This window comes from Papio anubis, chromosome 4 (genome assembly GCF_008728515.1).
Source record: "Papio anubis isolate 15944 chromosome 4, Panubis1.0, whole genome shotgun sequence".
Lineage (NCBI taxonomy): Eukaryota > Metazoa > Chordata > Mammalia > Primates > Cercopithecidae > Papio > Papio anubis.
In genome coordinates this window covers 117,205,428-117,225,485 of record NC_044979.1, presented here as the reverse complement: position 1 = coordinate 117,225,485, position 20,058 = coordinate 117,205,428, and the positions used below count along the sequence as shown (strand labels likewise).

At 48.3% G+C, this 20,058-nt stretch overlaps 1 protein-coding gene across 16 annotated transcripts in view; it reads left to right on the top strand.

Moving 5' to 3' along the window:
- TNS3 (tensin 3) overlaps positions 1-20,058 on the top strand; it is a 309,033-nt gene that overhangs the window by 107,527 nt on the left and 181,448 nt on the right. The window contains exon 1 of one of the 16 annotated variants that reach the window (XM_031665394.1): positions 8,715-9,293. The exons of the other annotated variants lie outside the window; for them this stretch is intronic. Coding sequence (XP_031521254.1) covers positions 9,240-9,293 — 54 coding nt within the window. The 5' untranslated portion in view covers positions 8,715-9,239. Of the gene's footprint in view, positions 1-8,714; positions 9,294-20,058 lie in introns of those variants that run through there. 16 annotated transcript variants of the gene reach the window in all.

Sequence of the window (20,058 nt, the reverse complement as noted above, 5' to 3'; positions counted from 1 at the left end):
CAGGCCAGAGCCCCATCCTGGCTGCTTAGATGTTGTCACTGTGCCCCCTGGAGCCCAGGGTCCCAGAGAGGAGTCTTCAGTCTCCTGGAGCACAGCCCTCCCCCTGCATCAGGACACGGCCTCCCTGTTAAATCTTTTCACAGGTGTGGTTGCTAAGCGATCTGGCTCTTCTAGCCCAGCCTGGCTCCTGCCCACTCCCCTTGCTGCTGTGTGTGTGTGTGTGTGTGTATTATGTATGTAATTGTTTTAAGTATATGAATACACACATGCATGCAGTTGTTATATGTATATGAATAGACATGCATGTTATGCATGTAATTATAGGTATACGAACACATGCATGCATGTTATACATGTAATTGTTATATGCACACAAATGAATATGTACGTGTTATACATGTGTCAGCACATGAATACATACATGTGCCATACATACGAGTGTTATGTATGTGAATATATGTATATATTAGATATGTAGTCTTTATATGTGAGTGTATATGTGTGTCATGTAATTGTTAATATGAATGTTTCTATGCATATATTATGTATATAAATGTTACATATGTGAATATATGTATCTTGTATGTAATTGTTATGTGTGTAGGTTTCGAATGTAGTTGTTAATATATCTGAGTGTATATATATATGTGGATAATGTAATTGTTACCTGTGTGTGAATGTATGGATGTGTGTGTTTATTATGTATGTGAGTTTATGTGTATGTGAATGTGTGTGTGTGTGTGTGTGTGTGCATTTCCCTGAGACGAACATGCGTGAGTCCACTCCGTACTAAGCTCTCTGTGGCCTTTTCAAATTGCCTTGACCAGATGGCCTCCAGGTGTGGTCCCTGGACCTGCAGCCTTAGCATTGCCTGGGCACCTATAGAAATGCACATTCTCAGGCCCCAGCCCAGACCTGCTGAATCAGGAACTCGCACTGGAGCCCAGTGATCGGTGCTTTAACAAACCCTCTGGCAAGGTTGATCAGCTCAAGTGTGGGAATCCTGGCTGTGAGCTGAAACTGGGGCAGGGATCAGCCTGTGGGCGTGCAGTCGGGGTGGCCTTGGCAATGCCTGCCTTTTGGGCTGCTCTCCCCATGTGGTGGTGTGGGGCCATCCGGGGTGGGCGCCTGCCCGGCCATCCTTGCTGGCCTCAGCTGTGTCCCCAGGCCTGTGGTCCACTCTCACTCCATTCTTCGGTGGCACTCACCCCCTACGGGTGGGTGCGGTGGCGGGGGGCGTGGGGAGCTTGGGGGCGTGTCTTTATGCTTGGTTTTGACAGGCTGCGGTTTGTGACTGATTTCCTCAGGTTTGTCATAGGCCCCGGTGGCCCCAGAGCTGTGTGCCTGTCCCGAGGTCCTAGCTGAAACCTGTTTTCCTGGTGGTAGCTGAGGCTCTCCCACCTCGTAGACAGTCCCTTGCCATCAGATTTGTTGGTGAGCCTTTGATGCCAAGACACCTGGTTCCCTCACATCTTTATTTTGCATGGAGCTTTCTCCCCTAAACAGTGCAGTGCTGTCTTCCTCCTGGCGTGGAGGAGTAAATGGAAGGATGGATGTGGCAGCCCAGCCCGGCCTGAGCACTCTTCTGCCTCCCTGCTGGGTGGCCTTATAGAAGCAGACCCTCCTATTTAGTGGAGCTCGGGCGGCAGGGTTTCCACCTGCACAGTGTGGCTTCTCGGGGCAGAAAGCACAGAATCTTTTTCTTCTTTCCTGATCCTGTTTGGGCTGAGTCTTCTGGCACTGTGATCCCTGGCATTTTGGATGGGCATGAAATTGCTTTCAGATAATACTGACATCCCTGATGTCACCTGGGGTGTCACTGTGCCCTGTGGGACCTGGCCAGGTCACCTGATAGCTGTTTTTTTTTTTTTTTTTTCTTTGTTACCATTCATTGAGTACCTATTCTGTCTCAGATGCCCTGCCCTCCCTCACCTGCTGGAGCTCAGAAAAGTGAAGAAACTCCCACATCACCCAGACACTAAGTGGCTTCTGTTCTCTGGGGTGTCAGTGCCCCTGCATGGCCCTCTGTGACCTGCCCTCAGACCTGGCTGCCCTTCTGCTCTGTCCTGTGCTGGAGGCCCCTCCCACACCTGGAGTTCACCTGGCACCTGTACCCACCCCCAGCGCCTGCCTTTGCTCTGTAGCTAACCTGAGGGGCGTGACCCCTTTGGAGAGGTTCTAGAATAGCTTCATCCCAGCATGTTTTATCGAGGTGAGCTGCCGGGTCTGTCAAAATTCCTGGAGTTGCACTGGCTGAGGGCATGATTGTTTTGAATCCCTTGGGCCTAATTCCCTGGTGGGGCAGAAAGAAGGCGGTGATGAACCATGCCAGTGGTACTTGCCTGCTGGCTTCCCACGACAGGACTGTAAGGGTGTCTGTCACCTTAATGACGTTATACTGTGTGAGGGTCCTTTGTCTGCAGGCATAGGGTGCCTTTGTGGCTCCCCGGGGCATTTAAGACACAAGGGAGAAGGAACATTTTCTGTGATGGTGGTGCATTGAACCTGTGGCTATTTACCTGTGATGTTCGTTTTCCTATTCCTGGTAGCAGAATCTTCTGTTTGTTTATTGCAGCAGCTTACAAAAGTGGAATATGAGGTTAGATTAATTCATGGACTCAAAAGCGGCACATAGTGTTGTTGAGAAAGGAGCTGGGAGGCAAACTTCCCTTTGTGAATGTCAACTTAGTGGATGTTACATGGACGGACACAGGGTTGGAGCTTCCTGGGAGCCAGTGTAAAAAGGAAACCACAATGATTGGCATGTGCCTTTCTGGAAGGTGGGAAGAAATAAGGATCAGCAGAGAAAATGTGCGATGAGGGAAATTATGAAGGGTGTAGACTAAGGCATCAGGGGCATGCGCCACCTCTCCACCAGTCAAGCGGAATGATTTTGGAGGGATGTCAGAGGCAAGCTAGCTGTTTTGGATGCTGGAGAGGGATGTCAGAGGCAAGCTATTGGCACTGGATTTTGGAGGGATGTCAGAGGCAAGCTATTGGCACTGGATTTTGGAGGGATGTCGGAGGCAAGCATAGCCTCATTGGGACCTCTGGCTTTTCGAACTATAAAGGGACAATTGGTGTCTTTCTCATCTGCTTACATTACCTTTCCGTGGGCTGTGGTCTGCTCGGTCATAGAGAGAATGCTTCACCATTGCTCAGGTAACTGCTGTCCCTAAGGCTGGGAGAGGTGGCCGGGCTCCTTACAGTGGAGTCACAGCCTGTGGTCCAGCTGCTCTCTACGTCTGCATGTATGTGTACATGCATGTGCTCACATGCACACACAGGCATGCACACACAGAATGTAGTAGTAGGTGTGAGCATGGACTAGATTTGGGCTGAGTCCCATCCCGGCTATGACACTAGTGAGCTGTGTGGCCTTGAATGGAGTTCTTTCAGTTTTCTAGGCTCCACTTTCCTCTTCTGTAAAATGAGGGTGCCACCAGCTCCTCTCGGGGTCACTGCCAGGATCGAATGAAATAACATGCTTAGATCCTCCGTGCTGGTGTGACACAGGGAAGACACGTGGTGTGTAGGGAAGAGCCTGTTTGGTTGTCCTGTGAAGGTGACTTGGCAGCGCGGTTCTTCTGGTGCCCACAGCCTCTGCTGTGTGCCATTCATTGTTGATCTGGTTCTCCTGACGGAGAGAACCAGTCTGATGAGTTCCAGAGCGTGTCCCCTGCTTCCTGAGGGTGAGGATATCGATGACAGACACTTACAGTAGATGATTCCTGTGATCCCGCATTTGCAGACTTGGAGGCACCACCACGGTCAGAACAAGGGCACATGCGAGTCTGTCCTTGGTAGGTGCAGGTTTGCAGGATCTTTTCATGATGCTGCAGCCTAACAGTGGTCCAAATGGTGGCCCCACAGCTTTTGATTGAAGTTCAAGGGCAGTGTCCTTGTTTTTTTCCTCCCTGTGTTTACCTTCATACCCTCTGCAAGCAACTGATTCATACCAGCAAATCTTGGTGCCCTCAGGTGCAGGGCAGCCTTCACTAGGACACCCTGAAGCCATGTGTGGGACCCACTCTACGCCTCCCACCCCCCACGCCCCGCTCCCCGGCCTCCTGGGTAGCCCACAGCCAGCCTGCTTCCAGGGAGGGCCTGGCCTGCCCCAGGGAAGTGCCGCCTGTTTACAGCGGGGCTACTGTCCTTGAAGGAGACCGGTGTCCCCGCCTTCTGGTGGCCGCCTCCAGTGTGGGAGGGTTCAGGGCAGTGCCTGATCCAGCTCTGGGCAGGTCCGGAGCCCGCGCCAGCTGCCTGCTCTCACGCTGTGATTGTTCTTGCTTGGCCTTGGCCATTGTGGTCTGTGGCCCCGGAAGAGGGGTTGGGTAAGAATAGTGGCTGAGTCATCAGGGCGGTGCTTCTCTTGGTTCACCTAACCTGAGGCCAGCGGGCTGCTTCCCTCCAAGGTGACCGCAGGGCTCACATTTCAGCCTGAGGCTGGAGCTCACACTCCACCTTTGCACAGCTGTGTGTGCAAGGTGCGTGTGCCTGTGGGCTGTGGCGTGAGGTGTTTTGTGTATGCTGTGTTTGTGTGTTGTGTGATGCAGTGTGTGTGTTGTACGTGGGTGTGTGTGGTGTGTTTTTTGTGTGTTTGTGAGTTGTCTGTCGTGTGTTGTGTGAGGTGTGTGTGTTGTGTGTTGAGTGTGAGGTGCTTTGAGTGTTCCAATGTGTGTAGTGTTTTGTGTGTGTTGTGTGTCTTGTGTGTTTTGTGTGTATTGTATTGTGTGTAAGTGTTACGTGTGTGTGAGGTGTTTTTTGTGTATGTTGCAGTGTGTGTGTGCTGTGTGTGAAGTGTTGTGTGTGAGGTGTTTGTTTTGTGTGTGAGGTGTGTCTGTCATGTGTTGTGTGTGAGGTGTGTGTGTTGTGCTGTGTGTGTGGTGCTGAGGTGTGTTGTGTGTGAGGTGTGTGTGTGTACATGTCTGTGTTGTGTGTGTATTATGTGTGAGGTGTTTGTGTGTTGCAGTGTGTGTGTTGTGTATGTAGCGTGTGAGATGTGTGTGTTGTGTTTATGTGTTGTGTGAAGTGTTTTGTGTATGTGTTGTGTGTGAAGTGGTTTGTGTGTGTTATGAGGTGTTTTGTGTGTGTTATGTGTGTTGTGCGAGGTGTGTGTGCTGTGTATGTTCATGTGTTGTGTGTGGTGCTTTGTGTGTGTGTTGTGTGTGAAGTGTTTTGTGTATTGCGATGTGTGTTTATAAGGTGCTTTGTGTGTGTTGTGTGTGAGGTGTTTTGTGTATGCTGTTTTGTGTGTTGTGTGTGGCATTGTGTGTGAGGTTTTTTGTTTGTGTTGTGTGTGCGTGTGTTGAGACTTTGCTCAGTATGTTTTGCTTGAACTCAGAAAGCCAGACAGAGGAAGTGACCAGAGCATCAAGACCAGCCAGCACAAGGACAGGACAGATGTGACTATCAGGAAGTCTGTGCAGGTCATGTGCTGCCATCCTTGCCTCTGCCCCAGTGGCCGTGATGGAGTCTCATGAAGCTATTGGATTCTTTCAGAAAGAATGCTGACCAAATGGATGAGGAGCTTCAGATAAATGAAATCACTTTAATGATCTCCATTTTATTTTACAGAAAAATTAAGCAAATTTCAAACAAAACACCCACGCTTTCCACATGTAAACTATCGGGTGGGGGGCTTAGTGAGCTGAGCATCCCATGATCTGGGACAGTGGACCCAGCTGACCTATGTGGGTCGGTCTCTGCATGCATGTTGTCACAGAAGGCTTCCCGCAAGTCTGTTGGTATGTGTTTCTTGTCCTCACGGCCCGTAAGTCCAGGTATTTGATTGGACACTGGTTATTTCCTGCTTATAGATTGTTTCCGCCACTGCGGTAAACTTAAGAAACACAGTCACAGGTCTGTACACCACAGCAGAGTCTCGGCTGAAGATCACCTACACGTGTATGTATGCATGCACGTGGTGTCTGGATCCACCGCTGCCCCTTTCAGATTCTGTGTGTCTCATCAGGAGCCTTCATGCAAACATATTTGACCAGAGTCACAGTGAAATTGAATTATATTAAGTCAATGGAGATACACAAATGTCCTTGCTCCTTAATCTCTCTGATCTCCAGGAAGCAGAGAGAAAAGTTTCAAGGATCCTGTTGGATCAGCGTCCTGGTGTTCCATTTGGTCAGAAGAGCCAAACTCAACATCTGTGGCTTTGGCAAAGGTCAAGCGAGACCCAGAAATAAAAATACAAACAGGGCCGGGCGCGGTGGCTCACACCTGTAATCCCAGCACTTTAGGAGGCCGAGGCAGGCGGATCATGAGGTCAGGAGATCGAGACCATCCCGGCTATCACGGTGAAACCCCGTCTCTACAAAAAATACAAAAAATTAGCCGGGTGTGTTGGCAGGCGCCTGTAGTCCCAGCTGCTTGGGAGGCTGAGGCAGGAGAATGGCGTGAATCCGGGAGGCGGAGGTTGCAGTAAACCGAGATTGCGCCACTGCACTCCAGCCTGGGCAACAGAGCGAGACTCCGTCTCAAATAAACAAACAAACAAACAAACAAAAAACTGATACTGCATTCCCCAGATCTTACCTTGACACTCAGTCATCATAGAGTGGTGTTTAGTTAGCCTCTGCACGCAGCATTCGGGCATTGGCGGGGCACCGTGGAGGACAATGGGTGTGGATGCTGAGCAGTCAGGTGGGAGGAGGGCTGCGTGGGTGATCACACCCAGATTGGGAGGGCTGGATGCGGGTGAGGTCGCTCAGCAGAAGGTGGGGAAGGGGTGGCGCCAGCACTGTGAATCCGTCTCCTTCTCACCCAGTGCCCCTCTGGAGGGTGCATCGTTGTTGGGGGATGAGCCGCAGCCTCATCTCCCAGCTGCTGCGTCCTGAACAGCAATGGCTCAGGGTCCTGCCTCATCACTCCCCATGACCTCAGCCCTGAGAGGGTGTGGATGTGTTGCAGGATGGTTCTCTGTTGCTTTGGAACAAGTGAAGACCAACAGGAGTGTCTGGGATTTACGCTGTGAGAGGGAGTAGGACAGGCTGAAGATGTGCGGAGATGTGGGCTAGGGCTTCCTGTTCCCACGGCACACCTGCGCCTTCTGGTCTAGACGCCTCCAACCTCTAGAGAGTGGCTTAGGCGAATCAACTGTAAGGCCTGTGTAGGGAGCTGCCAGGGAGCAAGTTTAGGGTCACAGTCCTGGACTGCTCTCAGATTTCTGTGCATTTCACCCCTTTGAAAGTGTCTCCCTATTTCCTTGTGCACGTGCCTTTCTCTTGGTGGGCACACACAATGGGTACCAGTGAAGAAGGGCAAGCCAGTGGGCTCCTTTCCCAGTGACACTCACACCTAGCCCTGCAGGTAAGGAAAGAGCGTGCAGTGAGAAGAATATTCGACCTGGAACACTCAGCAGGGCATCCCAACTTCTCACAGACCCAGAGAACCATCTGTAGGGGAGATACAGGGGTTGAGTTGTGTTCCCCTGAAATTCATGTCCACCTGAAACCCCTGAATGTGACCTTACTTGGAATGATGATGGAGATGAGGTCATGCTGGGTTAGATTGGGCCTGATTTCCATGACTGGGTTCTTGTAAGAAGAGGAGAGGACGCAGACACGGGGAGAAAGCCAAGTGATGACAGAGGCAGAGGCTGGAGCCACGGGTCTGCAAGCCAAGGAACCCTACCAATTGTGGCAGCCTGAGAAGGTGGAAGAGGCAGGGACAGATCCTCCCCTGGGCTCTAAGAGGGAGAGAGCTCCTGCCGCCTTGGTTTCAGACTTCCAGCCCCTGCATCTGCGAGAGAGAGAACACATGCCTTGTTTGAAGCCTCCCACTTTATAGTACTTTACAGCAGCCTTAGAAAATTAATACAATGGGATGCATCCCTTCCCTTCTTTCATATTGATTAGTTGTTCCTCAGGCATTTCTGGAACTCCTTTTTGGCCCATGGCGCTCCAGCCTCATCTGGGTGGAGACATGCACTGCGAGGAGCTGGTACCTAGTGGCCACCCGAGAGGGAGGTGGCTCCTGGGAAAGGCTGGCCGAGGCCCCTTCTCCAAACTGCTGCATCCTGCTCAGATGGAACAGACTTTGAGAATGGGCAGAGAAACAGCAGAAGATGTTAGTGGAACTTGTTTAAAAGAGGAGCTTCTGGTGATAAACTGTCATTCGAATTGGGCAGAATTGTGAGGTTTCCATCACCCCAGGACTCTTCCAGGAAAGGCTGACAGGGCCCGCGGGCGCCCTGGAGCTGCCTGCAGGGGTCAGGCCCTAAGTCACTAGGAGCCCAGGTTGGAAGGGAAGACCCCCTTCCACTCCATCCTGAACGACTCCATGGGTGAGTGGGACCCAGGACGGCTGCCCTTCAGAGCTCAGCCCAGTTCCCAGAGACAGAGACGGCGAGATGGTTACCAGGATGGCCCCTGCCCTTGGTCCCGGCCTCTGTTTCCAGCTGCTCCCCACGGCATCTGCACAGTTGCCTGGTGAGGCCTTCATGACCCTGTGGGCACAGACTTCTGGGACTGAGGCCTGTGGGTTGTGGCACCCCCACCCTCACCCTCTCTCCCCACAGGCTAAACTTTGATCCATACTTTTCCTTTGATTTCACAGTCTCCTCCCACACCTAAAATAACATCCAGGCCTTTAGCTATTTCCAAAGGGTTTCTGGGAACTCAGACCCAGTGAGGAGGCTTCCCGGCAGCCTTGGCCTTCCCTTCAGGCAGACTTCTCATCCACAGCCGGGAGTCCGCAGGTCTCAGTTCACTGACCTGCTGAGAAAGAGGGAAAAACCTTCAACACATTAAAAAAAAAACAAAAACAAAACAACAACAAAAAAACACCCGTCAATGTGAGCCTCACACAAGCAGGCGCTCTCCCTTTGTAGCTGGAATTTGAAAGTGGTGGGTTGGATACTGTTCCTGAAGCTATTGTCCCGCCTCTGCAGGTGGAGGGAATTGTGAACGGTCAACAGCAGGGAACATATTAACCCCGGTGTCAGCTTACATCCACCCAGGAGCACAAAGCCTTGGCTAATGATTAAAAACCCACCCCGGCTAGGAGGCCTGGGCTGCAGGTGTGTGGCTCACAGGCGCTGGATTCTCACCAGCCCTGACCATTACCTGCATCTGTGGTTCAGGGTTGCTGCATTTCTCTGCGCTGGGGACTCTCCTCCTAAAGTGACAGGTGGGCTGGGTCAGGGCTGGACGCACCAAAGGCACCTTCGGCTGATATACTGTGGTATGGTCCCTGGATGCACCTGTAAGCAATGTGTCGAATGAATGAATGCTGCCAAGTCTGATGGCTGGACGTCTACTGCGGACAAGAAAAATCAGGTTGAGTGGGATTTCTTTTCTTTTATGACACAGATTCTAGAGCAGTCACATGTTTTACTTATTTATTTTAAGGTTTTTAAAGTTGTTTAAAAATTTCAGCTTTTATTGTAGATGTAGAGCGTACAAGTGTAGGATTGTTACCCAGGTGTACTGGACCCAGGTAAGGAGCATAGTACCCAATAGGTGGTTTTTCAACCCATGTCCCTCTCCCACTCTGCTCACTTGGGCACTTCCCAGTGTTTACTGTTCGCATGTTTATGTTCACATGTGGTCAGTGTTGACCTCCCATGTTCTCATGTGAGAACATGTGGTGTTTGGTTTTCTGTTCCTGTGTTAATTTGTCTAGGGTTATGACATCTGTGTCCATCCATGTTGCTGCAAAGGACATGATTTCATTCTTGTTTATGGGTTTGTAGTATTCCATGGTGTATATGCACCACATTTTTTTTGAGACAGAGTTTCACTCTGTTGCCCAGGCTGAAGTGCAGTGGCACGATCTCGGCTCACTGCAACCTCTGCCTCCCGGGTTCAAGCGTTTCTTCTGCCTTAGCCTTCTGAGTAACTGGGATTACATGTGCCTGCCATTATGCCTGGCTAACTTTTATATTTTTATCAGGGACAGTGTTTCACCATGTTGGTCAGGCTGGTCTCTAGCTCCTAACCTCAAGTAATCTGCCCTCCCTGGCCGTTCAAAGTGTTGGGATTACAGGCATGAACCACTGCGCCCAGCCTGTACCACATTTTCTTTATCCAGCCAACGCTTAATGTCACTTAGATTGATTCTATGTGTTTGCTATTGTGAATAGCATGGTGATGAACATATGAGTGCATGTGTCTTTTTGCTATAATGATCTATATTTCTTTGGGTATATACCCACAAGGGAATTGCTGGGTTGAATAGTAGTTCTGTTTTAAGTTATTTGAGAAATCTCCACACTGCTTTCCACAGTGGCTGAACTCATTTACTTTTTCACCAGCAGTGTACAAGCATTCCTTTTCTCTGTCTGTTGTTTTTTGACTTTTTAGTAATAGCCATTCTGACTGGTGTGAGATATTCAACCTATGGTGTGAGATATTCAACCTTTGTTGGATGCATAGTTTGTGAATATTTTCATCCATTCTGTAGGATATCTGTTTACTCCACTGATAGTTTATTTTGTTATGCAGAAGTTCTTTAGTTTAATTAGCTCCCACTTGTCAATTTTTGTTTTCATTGCAATTACTTTTGGGGACTTCGCCATAAATTCTTTGCCCAAGGCTGGTGTCGATAAGGGTATTTCTTAAGTTTTTTTCCAGGATTTTTATAGTTTGAGGACTTACATTTAAATCTGTAATCTATCCTGGGTTAGTTTTTATATATGGTGAAAGGTAAGGGTCTGGATTCATTCTTCTGTATATGGCTAGCCAGTTATCCTAGCACTATTTATTCCATAAGGTGTCCTTTCCCCATTGCTTGTTTTTGTTGGCCTTGTCGAAGATCAGATGGTTGTAAGTGTGCAGCTTTATTTCTGTTTTCTCTTCTGTTCAGTTGGTTTATGTGTCTGTTTCTGTACCGGTACCGTACTGTTTTGGTTACATTAGCGTTGTAGCATAGTTTGAAGTTGAATAATGTGATGGCTTTGTTCTTTCTTGCTTAGGATTGCTTTGGCTGTTTTGGCTCTTTTTTGGTTCCATATGAGTTTTACAATGTATTTTTCTAATTCTGTGAAGAATAATGTTGGTAGTTTGATAGGAATAGCATTGAATCTATAAATTGCTTTCGATAGTGTGGCCATTTCTTCCAGTTCACGAGCCTGGGATGTTTTCCCATTTGCTTGTGTTTTCTCTGATTTCTTTCAGCAGTAGTCACACATTTTAAATACGGACTGGCCCTTGAAGGCAGTGGCTATGTGTGATTGGTTCAGGAAATAGCAGTAATTACTGAAGGGGAACATTAAATACTGATTTTTTTTTTTTTTCTTTTTTTTGAGACACAGTCTTCCTCTGTCTCCCAAGCTAGAGTACAGTGATGTGATCTCGGTTCACTGCAACCTCCGTCTCCTGGGTTCAAGTGATTCTCATGCCTCAGCCTCCCGAGTAGCTGGCATTATATGCGTGCGCCACCACACCGGGATAATTTTTGTATTTTTAGTAGAGATGGGGTTTCACCATGTTGGCCAGGCTGGTCTTGAACTCCTGACCTCAGGTAATCTGCCTGCCTCAGCCTCCTAAAGTGCTGGGATTACAGGTGTGAGCCACCGTGCCTGGTCTAATTACTGTATTTTTAGTAGAGATGGGGTTTCACTGTGTTGACCAGGCTGGTCTTGAACTCCTGAATCTCAAGTGATCTGCCTGCCTCATCTTACCAAAGTGCTTCTTTTTTTTTTTTTTTTTAATTAATTTTTTTTGTTTTTGTTTTTTGAGACGGAGTCTCGCTGTGTCATCCAGGCTGGAGTGCAGTGGCACATCTCCGCTCACTGCAAGCTCTGCCTCCTTGGTTCCCGCCATTCTGCTGCCTCAGCCTCCTGAGTAGCTGGGACTACAGGTGCCCGCCACCGTGCCTGGCTAATTTTTTTGTATTTTTTTAGTAGAGACAGGGTTTCACCATGTTAACCAGGATGGTCTCGATCTCCTGACCTTGTGATCTGCCTGCCTTGGCCTCCCAAAGTGCTGGGATTACAGGTCTGAGCCGCTGTGCCTGGCCTGAATTTTTTTTTTTTTTTAATGTCTGCAGTTGGAGAGAAGTTGGCGTGTGACAAGGAGGCGTTACAGATTCCAGGTCAGGGGAGGCATTCGACTGGAACATTATTTATTTTACCTGAGTATATTTTACCTGCAAAAGGGATACCTATCTAGAAAACCGCGCACAACAACATCCCCAACCTACATCCACTTGGGGGACAGCCGGCGGGCGCCGTGGGAGGGAGCTGGCTTGGTCCAGGAGCCGGGGCCTAGGCTCAGGCTGCTCCTGTTATACATGGCCTTGTTCTCTAACCTTCTGTTTTCTTATCTTCAAATATGGGGGTTGCAGGGCTATGAATTTGTGGTGTCCTGTGGCTCAATAGTCCTTGTTTAGAGAAGCAGGTGCCGTGGCGGTTTCCTCAGGTCTCTGAAGGCATCTTGAGCTTTTTGGGCAGAAACTTCACTCGTGCTGTGTGTTTCTGGGGACCCAAGTCTGAGTGTCAGTCTGCCAGCAGCAGGGCAACTATTGCCCTCAAAATCTGAAACTTCATGGGCTCCTGGTCCTCATAGCTGCTGTGATAATTGTCTCATTCTCTTGGTGCATTTATAACAGGTTTGTTTAAAATATGCACTTTCCCGAGAGTATTAGGAAACAATTTTTGTTAAAAAAAAAAAAAAAAAAAAAAGTCCGTGCCAGAAACCTTATCCTATTAGGAGGCTCAATTGTAAAGAAAGAATAAGGAGAAACATGTTTAATTGCATGAGTATTTTCTACTTTAGTAGAAAGTTTTCTCTACTTCACTAACACTTCGTTTTCCAGCATGATGACCACCAGCACTCCTCATCCCGTCCTCTCTGGCCCTCAGGCCCTGGGGTAGCCCTGTGGCCTGTCTTTCCAGAAATAATGGAATTTGAAGAGAACCTGGGGTCATGGAAGATGAGGGACTTCACAGGGGCAGGCTGTACTTGCATCCAGGTTGTAATAGCTGTTAGCTTTGTACTTTGGACACAGATGTAATTTTCTAATGTATACAACAGGCTTTCAGAAGTACTACTTATACCATCACCACCACCATCATCACCATCACCATTACCACCATCACCACCACAGCAGTCCCTAGGTAAATAAAGAGAAGCAATCGACCATTTAACCTCTGGGAACTGTTCTTCGGAGTTTCCAAATAAAGGAAGAGGGAAAGTTGTATTGAAAGAGGAATTCCAGCTAATCAACCTTGAAAATGTGATAGGGTTAACACAGTGCCCTTTCCAAACTCCTAATAAATGACTGTCTGGTTCCAGGCTGTGGTCCTCTGTAACCTCCACTATCACAAAAGGGGAGTTAGACTACGGGTCATAGGGTTGTAAGCCTCCTCTCAGGAAGTACACGGCCAAGTCCTAACCCCAGCCGAGTCCTCACCAGAATCAAATCAGAATCAGACCCAGCCTCAGCTCCATCTGCAACTGACAGGAAGTCCAGGGGCCAGGACATCTGTGAAGCCACACTGCAGGGCTCAGCGAAATCCAGGGCAGAGGGAATTCTACTGGGTAGAAACAACCCCCGTCTTTTTCAAAAAAATTGCAAAAAGAGGAGAAAGGAAAAGGAACTGGGCTGGGTACTGTGGCTCATGCCTGTAATCTCAGCACTTTGGGAGGCCAAGGCGGGCGGATCATTTGAGGTCAGGAGTTTGAGACCAGCCTGGCCAACAGGGTGAAACCCCGTCTCTACTAAAAATACAAAAATTAGCCGGTCGTGGTGGTGTGCGCCTGTAATCCCAGCTACTTGGGAGGCTGAGGCAGAAGAATGGCTTGAACCCAGGAGGTGGAGGTTGCAGTGAGCCGAGATTGTACCACTGCACTCCAGCCTGGGCGACAGAGGCTCCGTATCAAAAAAAAAAAGGAACTGAAGTGACATATTAAATAAACATCATAAGACTTTATTCAGATCCCAATTCAAACTGTAACAGACTGTAAGAAGAAATCCAAACAACCCCAAAACACTTATGGCAGAGAAGTTTGAACATGAATTAGATATTTTAAGGAATTATTCTTCACAATACTGGTAATTTGTTCTATGTTTTAAAATGCTCTTGACTTTTAAAGATATGTACTGAGATATTTATGGATGAAGTGATGTGATATCTAGGGTTAGCTTTAAATGGCACAGTTGGGGGGCGTGTCGGTGTACAGATGCAGTTCATTTGGGGACAGGTTGGTGACCGGAAACCAAGTGGTGGGACCTGGGGCTCCTAATCCATGTGTCTCTACTTCACAGGGGTGTTGTGCAGGGCTCAGAAGATGTGTTCAGGCACAGAGCTCAGGCTGGCTGGTCACTGTTTTTATTATATGACACACCAGTGTTTCCCAAGCCAGTGTCCTTTCCCTCTCTTGCACAGTTATCTTCCATGACCTAATGGCTTAAGACTTTCCCACAAGTCTCCGGTGTGGCATTGAGCCGTTGACATCAGGGTGATATCCCCTCAGCGGTGCTACAATGTGTCTTATTTTATGAAATGTTTCACTGAAAACCCACTGAGTTTGTCAACACATGGCACAGAGTTCACAGGCTGCTTTGTAAAACAGTAACACTTGCTTCATAAAGCCTTTAAAGAAATCATCCTGAATAAAGGGTTGTTTCACGCTAGCCAGGTATATTTTTACTTTTTTTTTTCCCCCTGCGAAAATCATACAACTCTCTCACCAGGGAGATCAGCCTTGATAGGTTTTGTGCATGGAAGGAAGTAGGGCCGAAGTGCAGGCATTCAGTGAGCACAGACTGTGATTCAAGAGAGCGAAGCACTTTGGAAAATTGGGAGAGTTAAACATGGACTTGGACTTGTATGAGGTCCTGACTCCCCATCATTGGTGCCATTGAAGTGGCTGGAAGTTATGTTGTAGTGTTCATTCTTAGGGTGATTGGGAGACTGAGTGCAAATGATGGCAGAGGATACAGTAATGAAGCCCGCGTTGCATGTGGTGACAAGGTTGTTAGTATAAACCACACTGATGCACAAATATATTAGGTCAGTGGATCTCAGAGTGTTATCTAAGACCAGCAGCATCAGCATAAGTCTGGGAACTTAGAAATACAAACTCTTTGTCCCCCCTCAGACCTGTTGAATCAGAAATTCTGGGACAGGACCCCTAAATCTGTCTCCTAATATGCCCTCGTGGTGGTTCTGATGCAAGCTGAAGTTTGTTCAGCCTATTTTAGGAGATGACTTGCCGGGGTGGGGCTGCCACCCGGGGCCACCTTGAGCAATCCTGGGGGTGTTGAGGGTGCTGGGGGCATAAGGTTACTGAGAACTCGGCAGCCTCTGGGGTTTGGGTGACCTGACGTTTATGATTTCTTTCCACCTGAGAAACTCTCATTCTCTGACACCTTTCTCCTTTCCGTCCTGGGCAGATGACTGTTGGCTTCTGTCATACGTGCTGTAGAAAATATTCCGATGCCAGATTCCTCAATGTATTTGCCTAGAAAATGCTTTAAGCTTCTCAGTGTAAGGCATTACCAAATCAATAGAGGTCCTCAGGTAGGGAACATAAATCTGGAAGAGAAGTGCATGTCTTTAGAAGAAGGCGTCTGCAGCATGGACTTGCCACCCTGGAGCTTCCTTGTCAGGAGGAAGGATTCCTCCAAGGCTTTGCTTTCTGTAGCAGCATGAGGCTTCCTAGGAATAAAAAAATAGAGTCAGGTAGATAAAAATTATGAGTAGACTAGGCCGTGATTATGGACCTTTTAATAATGTTAGAGTGACAGGTGTATTAAGTGGGGACATTAGAATTAGAAACTGGCAAGTTTCTACCAATTTGAAATCTACAAATTTAAAGACTAAATTACAGTTGATTTTCATTATTTGTGGATTCCATATTTGCAAATTAGCCTCCTGGATACAATTTATTTGTAACCCCAAAATCAATACCAAGGACAATTTTGTGATCATTTGAAGACATGAGCAGAAAGACTCAAAATTCGGGTTGCCCACCTGCATGTTCCCGTCTAACACTGAACCAAGTAAAGCTCTTCCTTGTTTCAGCTCATACTACAGACAGGCATCCTTCCCATAGTCTATTTAGTGCTACAGTTCCCCCATTTTTGTGCTTCTGTTGTTGATTTTGCTGTTTAAAATGCAAGTGCAGTGCTGATGTGATGTCCAGTGTCCCTCAGCACAAGAAGACTGTGCTGTGCCTGATGGAGAAAGCACATGTGTTAGACAATTCTTCCTTCAGGGGCGAGTTACAGCACCAATGGCTGAGAGTTTCATGTTAATGAATCAACAGTATTTATTAACTTAGGGTCTCTCTTTGTCACCCAGACCGGAGTGCTGTGGCATGATCTTGGTTCACTGCAACCTCTGCCTCCCGGGTTCAGGAGATTCTCATGCCCCAGCCTCCCGAGTAGCCGGGATTACAGGCATGCGCCACCACTCCTGACAATTTTTACATTTTTAGTAGAGACGGGGTTTCACCATGTTGGCCAGGCTGGTCTTGAACTCCTGACCTCAGGTGATCCACCCGCCTAGGCCTCTCAAAGTGCTGAGATTACGGGTGTGAGTCACTGCACCCGGCCAAGGTTATGTGATGAATCGGTTGGTGAAAACACTGTAACTAGAGCTCGAAGGACCCTAACCCTGTATTTCTCCTAGAGACAGAAGCTCAGTGTTGGTCAAATCAGTGTTTGCAGTGACTTTATAGAACACGACTACCTCCAATAACGAAAATCAACTGTAATTGATTAGGTATTGATTAGGGTCCATAGTAACACAGCCCCATTGTCAGGTTTTCACTTAATGATTCTTTCCCTGAGCTTACTATCTTGAGAGAACAGATCCCAGCCCACTTTCTGGCTGCCTTCTGTGAACCTATGATGGGCAATTCTCCTACAAACCAGAGAGGCATGGAGAAGAGAGGCACAGGGGGGAGGAATTGGGGCAGCGGGCTATCTAGTCTTGGTTCTAGAGTTCTAGGGAGATAGGAAAGTCGATGGTCCCTCATGGTGGAGTGAAAGCTAAGACAGACCTGGCCTGTGTCCTAGCACTCCCCTCACTGCAAATGGGCTCAGGTGGCCAAGCCTGGTCCTGGGTTTGAACTAGATGAAGTGACAAAGTGCAGATGATAAGGGTTCCTTGCTCAACAGGCTGCTATAAGGATGGAGAGAGAGTACAAGCAAATCATGTTGCATTATGTCAGGAATACAGCGGATGTGGAATAACTTGCTGTGACAGTGATCGTTACTGGTATTAATGCAGGGGCAACAAGGAGGGTGATTGCTGCTTGCATGTCACTTACTACGCATTTGGCTCCACATCCAGGCAGAACCTGTCATTTAAAGGGATCAGAATTTATAAGTGATTATTGAACTGAAATATCAATTAACTTGCGGAATCCTGAACCTTTCACTTTAGCATTCCATTGTGTCTGAAAACAGCTAAAAGTAGCCACCTGTCTTTGACGTACCATCCCATCCTGTCTTTGAGTTCTCTCCAGGGTGTGGGGTTCCCTGTCCTGTTTTCACATAATGTACATCTACAATGAGCCATTGAAATTTCGCATTTGGGGTTCCTTATAGTGTACGAAAGCTTAAAGATACTTAGGAATAATCGGAGCATAGAAATCCTCTGGACTCTGCCCCAGCTGCCTTACAGAAACTTAATGAGTTTTACCGACTGCCTCCTGCAAGGCTCTCAAAGACCTCAGTGTTCACAGCAGTAACAAATCTTTTTTTTGCTCACATTTCATTGATTTCTGCAGTATTTTATTAAACTCTGCAATTACAATAACTGGTACAACCAGCGTTTGGAGGATTGGGAGCAGACACAGTGGTCATTTGGCCAGCTTTTGACAGAAGATTCTACACAGTGCAGGACTGCAGAGCCCAGCCTGCTGGCTCCAGGCATGCGGTGGGCATGCAGTGCCCGGCTCCTCAGTAGTTATAATGATGTTCCTGGATGGGGTGGTGAGGAAGGCCCTTGGGCCCCTTCAGTCTTCATCTAGTTCCTACTTTTGCACTGCTAGAGTCTTGGCTGACTGAGCCCCTCAGTGGGAGCAGGGACAGCCAATTCTCCAGTGCTCCTTTGTGGAGCCCAGCCAGCTGGCTCAGGGCATGCATTCCATATTGTCTCACGGAACCAACAGGGAGACAGCGGATCCGTGGTTGGTGGGAAGCCTATAGAGGTGGTTTTGGAGTGACCTCATTTATGTGGTTCTTGGAGGGCAAGATGCAGTTTCATTCCAACCAGTAAGCAGAAAAGACTCACACGCGAATGTGGCTTTGCTCAGTCTGGTTCAGCTTCCAGTATACTCATTTCTCGACATACAGCACTTAATGCAGGGCTCACTGTCTTATATTTACGCCCACCCATGTCCCCTCATCTCGCCGTAAGCTTCCCAAAGGCGGGAATATGCTCTTTCCCTTTTTTTTTTTTTTTCAACTCCAGCGTTTTCAGTGAGGCTGGACACATACAAACAGCTGGAAAATAAAATTTGAAGTTAATTGCTCAATAAACTTATTTTCTCATGGCGGGATCTATAGATCTGTAATATTAAGTTATATGATGCACATAAAACCTCTCTGGTTTAGAGCACATCCTCCTTCAGCTTCATTGGAAGTTACTAGGTGGAGGAAGAGCTGAAAGTTGTTGGATATTTTGTGTCTCAATGCTCCTGCTGTTCCTCCTCCTTCAGTATTTTGGCATGCCCATCAAATTGTCCAATCTTCCTAGTTACATTAACCAGTTTTACTTACTGGATTGTTTTCCCCACTGTGCCTCCCTTTTATTTAACATACATTCAGTAGGAGGAGGCAATGTTTCCACGTGTGTCTAGGGGCCATTCCGGCCCCACACCTTATGCCACTCCTTGCTCTGCTGCTGCTGTTCACAGTCAACCTGGCTTCCTGCTGGGAGAGGGTAAAGTGAGGGTAGTGCTGGGCGGCAGGTGAGCATCTCCAGGCCACCTGCCCATCCCGGGAGCTGAAGGTTGCTCCTGGCAGTAACATTTCCCAGACACCCACCAGGCATCTCAGAGCTTTCAGATGGCGTCTTGGTCAGCTCAGGCTGCCAAGACAAAGCACCACCGCTGGGTGGCTGCAGCAATGGGCACTTATCACCCTCGGTCCTGGAGGCTGGAAGGCTGAGATCAGGGTGTCTGCAGGGTTAGATTCACCTGAGGGCTTTCTCATTGGCCTGTAGGCAGCTGTTTTCTCCCTGTGTCCTCACATGGTGCCCCTCTGTGTGTGTCTGTGTCCTAATCTCCCCTTCTTATAAAGACACCACTTGGCCGGGCGCGGTGGCTCAAGCCTGTAATCCCAGCACTTTGGGAGGCCGAGACGGGCGGATCACGAGGTCAGGAGATCGAGACCATCCTGGCTAATGTGGTGAAACCCCGTCTCTACTAAAAAATACAAAAAAACTAGCCGGGCGAGGTGGTGGGTGCCTGTAGTCCCAGCTACTCGGGAGGTTGAGGCAGGAGAATGGCATAAACCCGGGAGGCGGAGCTTGCAAGTGAGCTGAGATCCGCCTCCCACCCCAGCCTGGGGATAGGAGCTTAGACCTGGCCTCCCAAAAAAAAAAAAAGACACCACTCATACTGGATTAGGGCCACCCTAATGGTGTCATTTTAACTTAATGACTTCTTTAAAGACAGTGTTTCCAAACTGTCACCCTCTGAGGTCCTGAGCACTAGGACTTCAACATATGGATGTTTGTGGGAATGCATTTCAGCCACTAACAGATGGTACCAGGCATTTTGTCAGTCTCCAGTGGGGAGGGGGACGGTGCTGCCTTTGCCAGATATGGTGGGTAATAAATCATAAACTTGAAGTAATGGTCTTGATTATGGAACAGATGAATCCTCTCTTCCACTGCCCTGCCCCTCTTTCGTTAATCATTCAGTTTATAAATATTTATGTCCTGGGCACCTCTGATGCACCAGGCACTGGGCCCTGTGTGGGGATGTGGGGGCCTGCCGTGGTTCTCTTGTGGGGGAATTTACATTCTAGGACACTCTAGTGGCATAGTCCACTTGGTGCCTGAGACTGACCTGGGAGGGGATGAGGGTGCTTTTAGAGACGGTTGGAGGTGCCATTTCCCCCTCTGCTCTGTTCTCT